This window comes from Siphateles boraxobius, unplaced genomic scaffold, assembly GCF_051911475.1.
Source record: "Siphateles boraxobius isolate OS27281-9 unplaced genomic scaffold, OSU_SipBor_1 56, whole genome shotgun sequence".
Lineage (NCBI taxonomy): Eukaryota > Metazoa > Chordata > Actinopteri > Cypriniformes > Leuciscidae > Siphateles > Siphateles boraxobius.
Window position 1 is genome coordinate 239,367 of NW_027509182.1, and position 16,763 is coordinate 256,129.

Consider the following 16,763-nt stretch of genomic DNA (forward strand, 5'->3'; position numbering starts at 1 on the left):
GGATTGATATAGATCTATATCAATTTGCACCAATATTTGCCAATTTGCCAGTTCCTCCTTCAGGGAACGGTGGGTTGCATACGCGACCAGGACGTTCCCTTTCAGTCGATAACGCCAGACGTAGTCGACGGTCGACTGAATGGGGATAACCTTTGAAAACGCCACTAACACTGCCACCTTCCAGTGCCTAAACCAAAGCCTCCTGATGCCCCCGCAAATTTAAGGCGGGGAAGGACAGGGCTTAGGCCAGGGAAGTCACTGCTGTTCCTACAGGACCACTGGGAAAGCGTTCCCCGTACATTGGAAGGAAGGGACGCTGCGGAAGCCATATCCAACCCAGAGGGAGGCAACATGGAAAATACACATATGAACTGGGGGGGAAACCGGGCAGTCATATGGAATGTCACTGGGGTGGCTCCAGCACCGGACAGTGACGGCAGAGAGACTCTGCCGAGGGAAGACACGGGCTCACCGCAGGGAGCCGTATCGTGGAAGAATACACATATGGGGTCGCCGTAGGGACCGCAACATATGGACCCAGCCTAACACAGGTTCCACACTGCTTACGAGTGGTAGGCCTAACACCAGACGTTCCACACGTCCGACGTCGGAGGGGTGTGGAGGAACTCAACAGGGTTAAATTTTAAGGGAACTCAACTGGAGTAGAAAGGCGCACGTATCCAGTCCATAGGAGGGGAATGGCGTAGCAAGCCGACACTTGAACCGGGCTCACGGTGAAACTGGCTTCATGAGAAGGGAGCCCACGGGAAGCAGCGGTTCAACTAGGTGTCGTCCAGCCCCCAACTCTAGAATCTGTTTTAGCAAAGGATATCGTCAACGCCCAGGCGGAGCACTTTACACTCATCATAGAGGAGCTCAACACCTAAGTGGACATGTTGCATCTCGGATTTTTTCCGAAATGAAGGCAAGCACTAGTGCGACTTTGCATGGAAACAGCCTTCCCTCTCTGCTGAATTCCAACAGATATTTGTAGAGCTGGTCTGAGGTCTATGGCTTGCGTTCTGTACACGTCCAAGCGAACAGAGAGAGAAGCCAGGGCTAGATCTGCCTCCTCAAGGGCAGCGCTTGCAGGCTCACCACCTGCTCCTATTACGGGAGAGGTAGGAACCTTGGGCACAATCCGAGCCGGGGTCTCAGCTTGCGAGAGTTAGCCGGCCCAGATTCCAGGCACAATACGTTGACCGAAAGCGAGCAAGTCCCTACCCTCTAGTAGAGACCACGCGAGCAGGAGAACTGACATAACAGAATTTTTAACTCACTGCCTGCAGTGGCTCAGGGGCGGTCTCTGCAGTGCATTGCACCAGGGACAAGGCCCAAGAGGATAAAGAGGGACGCAAGGATTTACAAGACCTTGCTCCTCAGGAATCTGACGATCAGAACGTGCTTCTGCACACTTCTGCAACACGATGAGCGTCGTTTAAACACAGAGGCAACATCATTTTGAGGGTGAAGGAAAACAGCCCACTCCAACCCATTTTGCAGGAAAGAGAGCTCTGAAGTGATCGAAAAGCTTTCAGGATCTCCTCTGGAGAGAAGACGCACTCAACGACTAGGTTCCACTTCTAAAGGCGTAAGCACGCTACCCATTTCTAGGGGGTGCTCGCAGAAGTGATGGTAACTATCACATGCCTGTGATAGCCACCTGAACCTCCGCGTTCAGATGTAAGACCGCCCGGAATCTCCGGGGGAAGAACGCGTGTGCCATCGTTCCCCGTCCCTGAAAGAGTTTTCAGGGGAAGTCAGGAAGGCTGTCGATGGGAACCAGGTCTAGTGGGCCAATAAGGGGCAACTATGAAGACCTGTTCCTCTCCTGACTTGGCACGTAGGTACAAGCGACGGGCGCAAAAAGACAGGAGCATTGCTCAACACAACATGTAAAGGGCTTCAGGAGCATTTTCTGCTCAGCACTTCAGTGTGATAAGTTCACTGAGCTTCAGGAGCATTCCTGCTCAACACCTGAGTGTGATAAACTCACTGAGCTTCAGGAGCATTTGTGACCCGTCACGGAAAGCAGTGACACAAGTCGGCAGCACAACTTGCGAGCAAAATGAGAAACAAGCGTTTTTTTCCAAAATTGGTGATTTCCGCTTTTTTGCAGAATCTGTTAGTTGAGATCATGAAGAAGCCTCTCCATGTTTGAGATAACAGTATTGGTATATTCAAAAGCGTACATTTTGAGGTTGAAATCGGCTTGTTTTTCGGAGATTCTAGCATGCAGTAGGGGCGTGTCATTGTCTGTGTGTATTTCCATACTGAATAGCCGCCGGCGCTTTTGCCCCCGCCCCCCAACAGCGTGGCTACTTAATTATGCAGCGCTCTAGCCGGCTCTATCTGATATCAAAATTCAATGAAGATGGACGCCGCAAAGAATGTCGCAGACGAGCTGAACCGTGGCCGTTACAATGAAAATGTTTTGAAGTACTTCTTCGACAAGCCGGATGCTTATGAACAAGCGTTCACTGATTCTGAAGACGATCTGAGCGACGATGAAAGTGGCATGATAAGACTGAATAATATCCCTAATCTACAACTGAGCGAAGATGAAGACGAGGAAGAATGTATCGGACTGGCGTCAGACGAGTTGGACCGTAAGATATCAGAGGCTATATCGATAGTAACATTTGATGGGGATATAGATAGAGAAATGGGGAAAATCCGTAACTTTGACTGTAAATGTTACACGAGGAGAAAAGAGAACTCTCTGCATGGGAGACAGTCTTGTAGCCAGAAGCTTTCTCCAGACATTATGTACAACATACGGCTGGATTCTTTAGCTGCGGAAAAAGAGTGGCAGGACATGCGAATTATTGGACATTTAGAGGCAAACAGACGCACAGTGCAAACTTCGGAGATGGTTACATCCACAAAGAAGACCCCGACAAAGAGAAAGTGTGCCCGAACGACTTATTTCATTGGAGGCAACGAGATCTGCAAGAATACTTTTCTGTTTCTTATGGGGTGAGTTTCCATAAACATCAAAGTTAGTCGTTTTAAGTTCATTCTAAGTTCAGCTCATGTTTAGTCCATGTTTAGACCTTCCAATACCTACCTATTGTTTTTAGCTAGCTCAGGACTGTCGTTTTAGTTGTAACGTTAGCTGCTAATCGTTAGCACCATATCACTTGCCAAAACCCCCATTACTATAATGAGCTTTAAGATGGTAATGTGAGCTTCTGCTATTAATTTGAATAATGCTTCAATTGCTTGAATTGACTGGTGTTAATGACTTAACTTATCCCAGGTAAACCTGCCTGTTAGCATTCTTGAATTGATTGTGATGCTAATAATTTTAGCCAGTGGTGGAGGAAGTACTACTTAATATTCTTACCAAGGATTTACTAACGTAATCGTAAATGTATCAGATTAAATTCCTACTTAAGTAAAAGTATAAAGTATACGTAGCCGTAAAATGTGCATTATAAGTCAAAAGTAAAATTCTCTTATTTATGAAGAGTTTAATGTACAGGATTTTTTTAATCCTTTGACTCGAACCAGGTCTAACCACTAACTGTGAGGTCTAAACCAGGACTAAAACAAGACTAAACCAGGAAGTACAGATACAAGCTCTAAAGTAAGTAAAAGTAAAAAGTATTCATCATAAAATTTACTTCAGTAAAGTAAAAGTACCTATAATTTGTACAATACATTTTGATATAGGTGACAAGATGCCTGTTAGCAAGACCATGATGTTAAACGTTTTTTCTTTTTTCCCCCCTTTTTTCAGCATTGGCAGAGACACCCTGGCTGATATAGTCAAACACTATGAGGAGAATGGGGCAAGACCACGTTTGAGGAAGAAGCACTCACTGCCACGTCCACCAGCCAGGTTCATCAGCCCTGAGGATATCAACAGAGTTGTGGACTTCATAAAAAACTATGCAGAAGACAATGCCATCATGCTGCCTGGCCGACAGCCTGGGCATAAGGATTGGCATGTGAAGTTGCTGCCAACTCATGTGTCCAAGGCCTCAGTGTGGCGTCTCTACGTGAAGTCTGCTAAGGAGCTTGGTATGTGTAAACATTGATTTAAAATTGAGTGCTTATAAAGTGAAATAATGCGGAGCACTATTAGCAATTACAATACAATTAACCATAAGCAATATCTGTTTTTCAGGTGAGCGTGCAGTTTGTAAAACCAGCTTCAAAGCACTGTGGAACCGACTTCTCCCACACATCAAAAGTTGCCGGCCACGCACAGATCTCTGCTGGCAGTGCCAAAGCAATAACGAGCAGCTGATACGAAGTGCAAACCTCCCAGATGATAGAAAGTCTGAAGCAGTAAAGAAGCAACAAGATCATCTTTCCCTTGTGCAGAAAGAGAGGGCTGTGTACAACGACATGACTGCTGCCTGCAGAAAGATTTGCTCTGGCTCTAACCTGTCTTTTGGACCATCCCTACCAGCAAGCAAGAAGATTAGGATGCATAACAGTTTTGATTTTGCTCAGCAGGTAATATTTCACACACATTTACTTCACTTTACTTCATTAATGTCCCTTAAAGGGCGATTTGGTGCATGAGAATAAATAGTGCAAATGCAGAATAGCATCAATATAGTAAGGTTTATCTTTATTAGACAATTATGAATAGATGCAAATTTAATTTAATCTAATCCAAGTTCCCTCTCTCCCTCTGTCTCCTACAGTTACACTTTCCCTCAAACCCTCTCCAGCCAGGACCAATGTACTTCCTGACCCCACGGAAATGTGGCCTATTTGGTGTTTCATGTGAAGGGCTGCAGAAACAGGTGAATTACCTGATTGATGAAGGCATGTCATCTACTAAGGGAAGCAATGAAGTCATCAGCTACATGCATCATTTCTTCTGCAACTTTGGAGTTGGAGAAACAGAGGTGGATCTTCATTGTGACAACTGCAGTGGGCAGAACAAGAACAACTTCATGCTCTGGTACCTTGCCTGGCGGGTTGGACACAAGCTTCACGATAAAATTGAAATCCACTTCCTTATTGCTGGCCACACCAAGTTTTCCCCTGACTGTGGCTTTGGACTCATCAAGCAAGCCTACATGAAGACAAGAGTCAACACTTTGGCAGACATCGCTGAGGTACTTTAACTTTACTTTGCTTTAATGACTTCAGTGCTGTTTTCTGTTCTGCTTCAATGAAACATTTAACTGAAGATTTTTTTTTTCTTCCTCTCTTCTCTTTTTTGTCATCAGGTTGTGGAAAACAGCTCTCCTGTGAGTCGCCTCAATATCCCACAGCTTGTTGGAACGGCAGAGGGCAAAGTTTTAGTCCAGACCTTCGACTGGCAGCAGCATCTGACTCGCCACTTCCGTAGACTCCCACAGATCAAGAGTTATCAGCACTTCAGGTAATTGAAACTTTCACATTGTGTACATACAATATAACATAGCAACAACATACACATGACAGTTTTTTTATAAGAAAATACTTTGCCATGTTTAAAATGTCTTATGTGCTTTTTCTGTCACAGCTTTGAAGCCAAGAGACCAGGTGTGGTGCTTGCAAAAAGTCACCGTGATGCACAACCTGTCGAATATCAGCTACTGCGCGACGGAGCAGATCTGCCCCCTGTCGACGGTCTTCCTGTCCTGGCCCCACCTGGACTGAAAATTGACAGGCAGAACTATCTATATGAAAAAATCAGGCCATTCTGTGCTGACGAGGCAAGAGACATCACATGCCCAGCGCCAAGGGTCACAACACAGAAGAGTCCACAGAAGAGGATGCGAATGTAATTTCTTTGGACTGTGTCACAAAGACCTTTTTTCTTGTTTACAACACCTGCAATGTCACTTTATCAACCAACCACCTGAATTTAGTTTTACATTCTTGTATGAAAAGCACTCTAAACAATGTTTGATTGATTTGCTTATGGAAAATAAAAAAAGAATATATCAATCAACCAGTTTATTGCTTATTTTTTATCATTAGCAAAAGTTTGTGTTTCATGTTGCATGAGTACACCGAAGAAAATTCCTAGTCTGTAAAACCTTTCATTGACAATGGCAATAAAATCTATTCTGATGCATACTCCTATACTGTATGTAGGGACGGACGGGGACTAAAAAACAGCCCTGGACTTTGACTAGGCCCGGCCCAAAGCAATCGGCGCGCAGAAACTCGACAACAACAACAATAACGCCTGCCATGAGTGTCACAAGACTTTAATTGTGGCTCATGGTACTATACCATCCAAATTATAGCTAACAGCATATTCTACAATCTATTCCATGCTGTCTTAAAATGAATTTATTACTTAATAATCTTAATTAATTTATGCAGTAATTAATCTTAGCTACTGCACAAATAATAATACCACATCTAAATGAAAATACACCATTACAAATGTAACTTCTGTATTCAAAATCTTCAATGTTTGTAAGCATTAACTGTAACGTTACCAACATTTTTAAAAGTAAAAGCACAACATATTTCTTAATATTAGCTACTGCCCAGCATATATATATATATATATATAAAATCACATAGCACATCCTGTTTCTGATTTTAACATTCTCTAGAGTTTATCTTATTTTTTATTCAGTGTACATAAGAGTTGCCTATACAGTTTTATCGGTAGATGCTAAGAGACATTTATTTATTACCTGTTTGCAAACTTTTTTTTTTCTTTGATGGCACATTTTCCTGACCTTTTTGCTCCCCCCTGTGCTTTACAGCTTTACAGGGGGGAGCTTTACAGGGGGTATGGCTTATCTAAATGAGATGTAAATGAGCCCTATTGTCACTCCCAGCAGCAGAGAGAGGTGAGAACTGCACAATCTTTTGAGGCTGTTTTCTCCCCTTTTAGCTTTTTTGTGTGCCTACCTTCAAATGGCCACAACATCTCCAAATATTATCAGATTTCCATGTGTTACACATCGTTGGAAAGCTTTGAGACTACACTTTCAGAATCTGTGAATAACTCAAAATGCCCCAAAACCGACTTGTGTCCCTACTTTCCGTGATCGGTCACATTTCTGCTCACACTTGAGTGCGAAGAACTTTACTGAGCAACAGGAGCATTTCTGCTCAGCACCGCGTGTGATGAATTCACTGAGCTGCAGGAGCATTTCTGCTCAACACCTGAGTGTGATGAACTCACTGAGCTACAGGAGCATTGCTGCTCAACACCTGAGTGCGATGAACTTCACTGAGGTTCAGGAGCATTTCTGCTCAAAATGAAGTGTGATGAATTCACTGACTTGAGCAGGCGCAAGGCGACCATGAGTCGCAGTCGCTTTTAGAAGGCTCACTGGGGTTAAACGCATTTCTGCGGGACCCTGGGGCAGCTGAGAGCCAGTGTTTGTCCAAGGGTAGTCCGCTCGGTTTATACAAACACTTGCAGGAAGACGAAACCGGAGGGGCAACTGAGCGGCCCCGGAATGGTCATGACCCAGCTGGACCCAGGGGATGGAGTCTCCACTTGCCCTGGCTATAACTGTCGTGAGGCTCGATGGCGGCACGATTGAGTGGAGCGGGAAGAGTGGAACAAAGCGTCCTCAGAAGCTTCTGACTCCAAGGAGGAGGTGACGGGTGAGTTGTGACATGCAAGGGAAGCTTGCGCAACGGTCACAATGTCTAACAACTCGAGGCACGAATGCCCGTGTAGTCGAGGGTCGCCCCGGCCCCCGTTAAAACACGCCCTTTGTACATGGCCCCTCTGTTGAAGAGGGTTTGGCAGCAGACCGGGATGAACTATAGTCACACAGGGTGAGCTGCTCTGCCACGATCACCTCGGGACTCGATCATGAAGCTAGCGCTGAAGCGGTCACATATGGAGGAAGCCAAAGGCTGCAACTACCATATACCCCAGGAGCCTCTGAAAGTTCTTTCAGTGGGACCGTTTCTCACTTCAAACACCAGCTCAACACATTCTCATTGGAGAGACGTGTTAGACCGAGTCCATCTCCAAAACTGGAAAAGAGATACTCAGCCCGTGGGCGAGATTACTCTCTTTCAGTTGACCTGAAGACCCAACGGGCTCTGGAACACTCGAGGGGAAGGACACTGTACTGATACTCCACCCTTACACGCAACACACAGGATGGCCTGCGGTGCGGAAGGTAGAGATCTGAAGCACATGTCTTTCAGGTCGGAGCTGCAGACCGATCTTGGGCCAAGATGGTCACGACCCACCACCTAGTAGCACGAACAACGAGTTTACAACTGGCCTTCGTACCGGCTGGAGGAGCGGCTATATCAAATCCTTTGCCAGCAGGATAAGATAAGCACGCACAAGTCAGGAGCACTGCTCAACACTCGGTGTGATGAATATCACTGAATTTTCAGGAGCATGTCTGCTCAACACCTAATGTGATGATTATCACTGACTTGAGCGGGGTAGCCGAGCCTGAGGTGGGGCAGCAAAGTAGAGAGAGTGGAGTTAGTGTGCTGTGCAACTCTTACCTGTCTCCACTAGCGGCAGGGGGCGCGTGAGAAGGCGGATGACCGGGTCCTCGAACGCACCTAGCTGCCTGCTGTCGACCAAGGGGGAGCTGAGGGGTGTAAGGCTATACAGGGTCACACCCGCCAGACTGGCCCTCTTGGGACCCAGGAACAGATGAAATTGCTATCTCTTTGAAGTGTGGGTACCGCTTGCTCCGCTTTTTTTTATTTTTTTAGGGAGCCGGCGGCGGAACAGACACACACACAAACAAAAGGCTCCACCCGGCCCTCACCCAGGGGGAGGGAGTGATCGTGCCACTCCAAGAGCATCTCATCCTTTCCTGGGCGGCCCACTCCGGAATGCTTTCGCTGTCGCTTGCCACCTGGCTTGGCAGCGCCTGGAGCAGGCTGGGCGTCTCTACTGCGGCCGGCTCCATGCTGAGGCCTGGGTGGAGGCTGCTGCGGAGGCCCTGCAGGAGCGGCGGCCGGGGAATGCCCACGGCGACGAGCAGGCGGAGGAGCTGCCACCGGCGGCGGGTGGAGGCAGCAGCTGGACACCGGGGCAGGATGTGCCGGATGACCTCCGTCTGCGCTTGAGCGGCAGAGAACTGTTGGATGCAGTTCTCCACTGCGTCGCCGACCAGCCCAACCTGGGAAATTGGGGAGACCAGGAACCGAACCTTGTCCGCATCCGCCATACCAACCAGGCTGAGCCAACGAAGGCGCTACTGGACCACCACGTTGGACATCGCCAGACCGATCACGCACGCTACGACACTCGTGCCCCGGAGGGTGAGGTCGGATGCAGTGCGGTGCTCACCTATGAGCGCACGGTCTGGATTACCCTCATGCATGCCATGGGTGCCCTAGCCTGCAGCAACGCCATGGCATGCAAGAGGAAGCGGCTTGCCCACAGGCTTTGTAAGCTCTGCCCGTTGGAACAGACGAAACTCACAGGCCTTAGGGGGGAGACGAGGATCCCCCCAAAAGGCAGCGGCCGCCGGACACAGGTGCACCTGTGTCGACAGACCGCTCCAATGGAGGGACCCTTCGCAACCCTTCACCGTTCCTCCATCAAGGGTAATGAGGGGGAAAAGCTATTCAGGCAGTTTCTGGCAGAGAAAGATGCTGTTCACCACCTTATAAGCTCTCCATGCATTTCGGGAAAGAAAGGCACTGGGGCGGCGAGCTGAGAACCAGCGCGGCCCGCCCCAAGACACCAAACTCCAGATTCCAACCGAGACTGAACGGGACTCGGTGGAGGTTGCACTCTAGCCCGGCAGCCTCAGCGGCCCGTTTCAGCATAGCTGATAATTACGGATCCGGCTCGGGCAACACTGAACTCCCGGAGGGAGACAATGCAGCCGAGTCATCATCTCTAGAAGTCAGCTCACCCTCCGATGCTGCAATCGACGTCCTGTCCTCCAGGGGAGCCCCGAGTGAAACCGCTGGCCCACCCATTACAGATGGACCAGCAGACAACACAGGAGGCTCCAGTGGTTGCAGTGGAAGGGAGGAGTGAGGAGCCCACAGGGAATGGTTACCGGGCGGGACATCCAACACTATCCTCCGGTCACCCATCCCACACAGCACCCGTGCAGGGTGGGGCATGGTAATGGGGACTCGCTCTCCACGTTTAACGAAGGCGAGTCTCGCCCTCAACACTGCGACAGTCATGTTCCCACAGTGAAAACATGAGCTGTCCACAAAAGCTGTCTCAGCGTGCTGTAAGCCCAAACACGTGACACAACAGTTGTGACCATCAGAGAGAGACAGGGAACGACCGCACCCAGAAACGCACGGGCGGAATGACATCTTGAAAAAGACGCAAACGCACCCGGATTGCTCTTTCAGAAAATAGGACCGTCACCAGTGCCGGAGCACACAGGGGAATGACCGCGGCAACACTGAACAGAGAACTGAAACAGTGAAGCACTCATTTTTCCGCCCTCTAACCAGCCATCAACACACACAAACATTTAGAAATTTGTTGCTGTTAAACAGCAGTTGAGAGCTCAAAGCTCGCGATCACCGCTGCACTCGCGCTGTAGAACACCAGCACTGGGAGAGTCTTCCTGAAGAACACCGACACACTCGCTCGTTGTAGACAACAGCACTCTCAGAGACATCAAACGATCGGCTCCGAAGCGAAAGGCAACTAGTGCGTGCATCCACTTCCGTATTTATACCTGCGCCGCGGGGGCGGAGTGTGTGATGTGAATCACGCACGCCAATTACATTGGCTCGTTCAATAGTACTCGAAGAGGATAGGCTCTCTAGCGAGATCCCCATTCAGTCGACCGTCGACTACGTCTGACCTTATCGACAGAAAGGGAACTAGAGGTTTTTCACATATCATGGAAAGAGAGCACGATAGTGTACAGAGAGGCCTTAAAAGCTTCTAGATCTGCTTATTTTTCAACTCTATTAGAAGAAAATAAACATTAACTTCTTTAATTACAAGATTGATAATATCAGTGAGAAAATCATATCAGGCAGTGCATTGTAGTCTCCCTGAGAAAAAATATGATTCATTCATTGAGGAGAGGAACATTTTTCTAAACCTGTTAAATCATCTAAATTGACAACATGTATGCTAGACCCTACACTGGTGGTCAGAATTAATCGGGCCCCTGATAAATATGATCAGAAAATGCCTGTAAAAAATAAATCTGCATTGTTTATCCTTTTGATCTTTCATTAAAAAAAATTGCAAAAATCTAACCTTTCATTGAAGTAAAAATATTGAAAGTGTGTGTTTGAAATTGGAATTTGTCTGGTTTCTTGTTTCTTGTTTCTTGACTTCTTGTTTCACAGGAGTTTAACTATGAGCAAACGTAAAGGCCAAATACCCTTAATCACAGACATTCCAAGTCTCCCGGAAGGTCCGGGAGTCTCCCGCATATTGATAGCGGCTCCCTGATGCCCGCAAATTAGTTCAAATCTCCTGGTATCTAGAGCTTGTGAGCTCCAAACCGTGTAGCGCTTGCACGGCAGAGAGGGAGAGAGTGAGAGACCTTGCGTGTGTGTGCAAGTGTGCGTGTGTGCCTAATGAAGCGCATGTAAGACAGCAGCATGTAAGACCCCTGGTCAACAAAACCGAACAATCCTTCCCCCCGCACCACCACAAGAAGTTCATATCAACTAAAGATGTTACGAATCTGCCAGGAAGAGGACGTGTGTCTATATTGTCTTAATGCACGGTAAGGAGGAAAGTTTGAGTGGCCAAAGAATCTACAAGGATCATAGATGGAGAATTGCAGATATTACTTGAGTCTTGGGGGCCAGAAAGCCTAAAAAATATATCAAACAACCCCTACATCACCACATGTAGTTTGGGAGTGTTTCAAGAAGAATCCTCCTCGCTCCACCAAAAATAAACTCCAGCATATTCAGTTGCCAGACATGACTGGAACTTCAAAAGGGACTGGATTCTATGGTCAGATGAAACAAAAAAAGGGCTTTTTGGAATCAAACCCACCAGATGTGTTTGGTGCAAACAGGGATAAAAATTACCCCATGCCTATGGTTAAATATACTGCTGGATCTTTTATGTTGTGGGTCTATTTTTTTTGCGGGAGGTCCTGGACATCTTGTTCAGATACATGGTATTTTGGATTCTAGCAAATACTAACAGATAAAAAATCTTGACTGCCTCTGCTAGAAATCTTGCAATGGGCTGTGGTTGGATCTTACATCAGGATAATGGTCCAAAACAAAAATCAAAATGAATACAAAAATGGTTAACTGAGCACAAAATGAAGCTTCTGCCATGACCGTCCCAGTCCCATAAACTGAACCCTATAGAAAATGAGTGGGGTCAACTGAAGAGAAGAAGCGCCAACATGAACTTAAACTTGAATCCGAAGAATCTGGAGAGATTATGTATGGAGAAATGGTCTCTGACCTCTTGTCAGGTGTTCTCCAAACTCATCAGGCATTATAGAAGAGAACTCCGAGCTGTTAGCTTAGCTGATCAATTGCTCCTGCCTGCCTAGCTGCCTGCTGTGTTTTGTTTGCTTCGAGGCTGTAAGCTCCGTCTGAGCCTCGTATTAGCTTTGTATTTCTTTCTGTTTTGAACCATCATTTACTACCATTTCTAGTTGTTTATACTACTAAATACAGCTTAGACAACATCTCAGATTAACCTGACATCGCTAGCTTCCGTTATTGTTAGCACAACACGCTAGTAATTCGCTAGCCTGTTAATGCGCCACCCGTGCGCTCAGTTATTTATTTATTTTTCTCTCGCGCGCCCGCACCTCTGAGTTCATAAAAAGCCCAGGTGAGTAAGAATCAGTCAACAAACACGGTGAGTAATGTCTTGTCCTGTTATTGTCACCTGCACTTCATGTTACATGTTTAGCATAGCCTTCCCCATCGGCAATATAGGGTTTAAATGTGATAAATGCAAGGAGACAGTCAGGCTGACGGAGACACCAGGGACACCAGCCAACATAGTCACATGTTTGCCGGGAGCCAAAGCGCCTGACATCAAAGCAAATTTAAAAGTGCTGGCTAATGCTAATCGTAAATTCTCTAAGATTGTTATTCACGTCGGCACTAATGATGTTCGACTTCGCCAGTCGGAGATCACCAAAATTAATATTAAAGAGGTGTTTGAACTCGCAAGTGCGATGTCAGGCACTGTAATTTGCTCTGGCCCCCTTCCTGTTCGAAGAAGTGATGAGATAGTTAGCAGATTGTCATCACTCAATGGCTGGCTGTCTAAGTGGTGTCTGCAAAATAATATAGAATTCATAGACAATTGGAAAAGTTTTTGGGGCAAACCTGACCTGTTGAAAAGAGATGGTATTCATCCCTCCTGGGATGGTGCTGCTCTTCTCTCTAGTAATTTGGCTCATAGTCTTAGAGACAAAACATGACAATCTGGGGCTCAGGTCAGGAAGCAGACAGACTGGCTAAACCGACCGTCTGCTAGCGGCCTCGTGTCACCAAGGTCAGATAAATCCCATCACATAGAGCCACTTTCACCTAGATATCATCATATAGAGACTGTGTCTGTTCCCCGAATATGGAAATCCAAAAAACTTCCAAACCGATCTAAGGTTAAAAATGTAATTGACATTCAACAAATAAAAAATAGATATAATACAGATGAACAAACGATAAAGCTTGGGTTGCTGAATATCCGATCCCTTACTTCAAAAGCGCTCATAGTTAATGATATGATTTTAGATTATAACCTAGATCTGCTGTGTATGACAGAAACCTGTCTAAAACCAAACGATTACATTACTCTAAATGAGTTCACCCTCCATGATTACTGTTATAAACATGAACCTCGCCTGAAAGGCATAGGGGGAGGTGTTGCTGTAATTTATAGTAATATTTTCAAAACCACTAAAAAATCTAGTTTTAAATATACTTATTTTGAAGTGTTGGTGCTTAATGTATAAATATATAATAGTTTGAGAATTCTGCTGGGAACTGTATACAGGCCACCAGGGCACCATAAAGATTTTATCAAAGAATTTGCTGACTTTCTATCAGAATTAGTATTGACTGCAGATAAAGTCCTAATTGTTGGTGATTTTAATATACATGTAGATAATGAAAAAGATGCAATGGGATTGGCATTTAAAGACATTCTTAACTCTATTGGAGTTAGACAACACGTGTCGGGACCTACTCATTGTCGTAATCATACTCTAGATCTAATATTATCACATGGAATCAATGTTGATGCTGTTGAAATTCTGCAGCAGAGCGACGACATCTCAGATCATTATCTAGTCTCATGTAAATTACATGTAGCCAAGGCTGCAAAGCCAACTCCGTGTTACAAGTATGTTAGACCTATCACTTCTGCCACTAAAGATTGCTTTATCAATAATCTTACTAATCAGCTCATCATCTCAGCATCCCAGATAGCTTAGAAGAACTTGATATTGCAACAGAAACTTTTAACCCTCTCCTTTCCAGCACTTTAGACACAGTCGCTCCATTGCGCTTAATGAAGATTAAAGAAAATAGTCCAACGCCGTGGTACAACGAGCACACCCGGGCCCTTAAGAGAGCAGCCAGAAAAATGGAGCGCAACTGGAAGAAAACAAAACTAGAGGTATTTCGGATTTCATGGAAGGAGAGCTCGATTGCTTACAGAGAGGCATTAAAAGCTGCTAGATCTGCTTATTTTTCAACCCTATTAGAAGAAAATAAAGATAATCCTAGGTATTTATTTGAAAAAGTGGCTACACTAACGAAAAAGAAAGATTCAAGCCCAGAAGTTTCCAAGAAACACAGCAGTAATGATTTTATGAACTTCTTCACTTATAAGATTGATAATATTAGGGACAAAATTATAACTATGCAACCGTCTACTACAGCATCACATCAGGGAGTGCATTATAGTCTCCCTGAGGTAAAATTTGATTCATTCATTGCCATAGGAGAGGAAGAATTTTGGAAGAAATACATATATTTTAAAGATTCAGCAAAGAAACACTCAGCCATGACTGAAATAACATAGGAAATGAATACGGGTCATTTTAGACCCATGTATGTAAAATTGATGTAGAAATACAAAAACTGTGTTTGTTTATAAAGTAAGAAAGGAAACATAAACATAATGATTTGTGGAAATCAAAAACAAGATATTTAATGAATACCTGGAATAACAAATGATAAAATATATATATATATATATATATTTTTTTTTTCCACATATATATTTATATATATTTATTTACATATATATTTTATAATTCATATATTTTATTATTCACGGGTCTTTTTAGACCCATGTTGCGCATTAGAAGGGTTGCGGTACAAAAAATATTTTTATTAAAAAAGTAAGAAAGTAAAAATAAAAATAAGGATTTGTGATGATCAAAACAAGTTAATTGAGGAATACCTGGAATACTGAATTATGAAAATAATTTCTTGCAAAGATATAGAAAATTAAAACTCAGTCGGGTCTATTTAGACCCATGTTGCGCATCAAAGGGTTAAAAATATATCTAAATTACGTCATATGCTCTCATTGACAAATGCGGAACAACTAGTTCACGCGTTCATGACATCAAGCTAGATTATTGTAATGCTCTACTGGGTGGTTGCCCTGCACGCTTAATAAACAAACTACAGCTAGTTCAAAACGCAGCCGCTAGAGTTCTTACCAGAACCAGGAAGTACGACCATATTAGCCCGGTTCTGTCAACACTGCATTGCCTCCCTATTAAACATCGTATACATTTTAAAATATTGCTGATTACTTACAAAGCACTAAATGGTTTAGCTCCCCAGTACTTGAGCGAGCTCTTAACGCATTATAGTCCTTCACGTCTTTTTCGATCTCAAAGTTCTGGCCAGTTGATAAAAACTAGAATATCTAAATCGACTGCTGGCGGTAGATCCTTTTCCTATTTAGCACCAAAACTGCACTTTATGTCTTGTATGTGTTAGTTTGGGGTATTATTATTATTTTATAGATTGTGTGGATATTGTGTGATCAACCTCTGGAATGAGTGTTTTATCATTACAGATGGGTTAAGTGAAACAAGAAACTTTAAAGAAGCCGAAATATCTGATGAAAATATGATACAGAACATGGGATGAGCTTTAATTGGATTGGTTTTCCATCTCTGTCTGGTAATGACTCGAAGAGAACTAAAATGTATGCAATAAAGGTTGAAGGAGAAAGCTGCTATATGGGTGTCTGTGCAACTTGGGGTTATGCAACCCCTGTGCAAGGGGTTGAGATACAAGTAACAATATTTTGGTTTGTGAAAAACAGTAACAAATAACTGCTGAACGTCTCGGTTACGTATGTAACCCTAGTTCCCTGATAGGGAACGAGACGCTGCGTCAAAAGCTGGGGGAACGCCCCTGCGTTGTCCGTCATGAAGCACGTATGGAATCAGCCCAATGGAGAGATGGAACGTCATAGGCGGGTGACGTCATCGACCAGGAAACTATAAAGCACCCCATAAACACAAGTGCAACAGCTTCTGATAGGCCTGAAGGAAGCGCTTGCGGGAATGCCGGGAGTATGGTGGAATGACGCAGCGTCTCGTTCCCTATCAGGGAACTAGGGTTACATACGTAACCGAGACGTTCCCTTTCAAGGGAACTCGAGCTGCGTCAAACGCTGTGGGAACGCTAATACCCACGTCCCCATAGGACCAAGTGACCGCCATGTGAGAACTAGCGCACAGAGGACGAGAGCACCTGTCCCCCAGGGGTAGAACTTAAGTCTAGGTCGTAGAACTTAATGAAAGTATGCGGTGAAGACCATCCAGCCGCATCACAAATGTCACTGGGGGAAACTCCTGACAGTAAGGCTTTAGAAGCCGCCATACTCCTGGCAGAGTGGGCTCGTACAGCCAAAGGTGAAGGCTGACCAGCCG

General features: G+C 45.1%; 2 protein-coding genes across 2 annotated transcripts in view; one reads left to right on the plus strand and one right to left on the minus strand.

The window, feature by feature from the left end:
* The window catches only part of cldn15b (claudin 15b), a 129,313-nt gene that overhangs the window by 44,781 nt on the left and 67,769 nt on the right, over positions 1 to 16,763 (minus strand). The gene's annotated exons all lie outside the window — the stretch shown is intronic.
* On the plus strand, positions 1,388 to 5,908 carry LOC143714884 (uncharacterized). The gene is made up of 6 exons (XM_077206307.1): positions 1,388 to 3,592; positions 3,746 to 4,029; positions 4,136 to 4,470; positions 4,665 to 5,084; positions 5,199 to 5,353; positions 5,477 to 5,908. Exons 2-6 carry the CDS (start codon positions 3,918 to 3,920, stop codon positions 5,739 to 5,741), a joined length of 1,287 nt encoding a protein of 428 aa, XP_077062422.1. The 5' UTR covers positions 1,388 to 3,592; positions 3,746 to 3,917; the 3' UTR covers positions 5,742 to 5,908.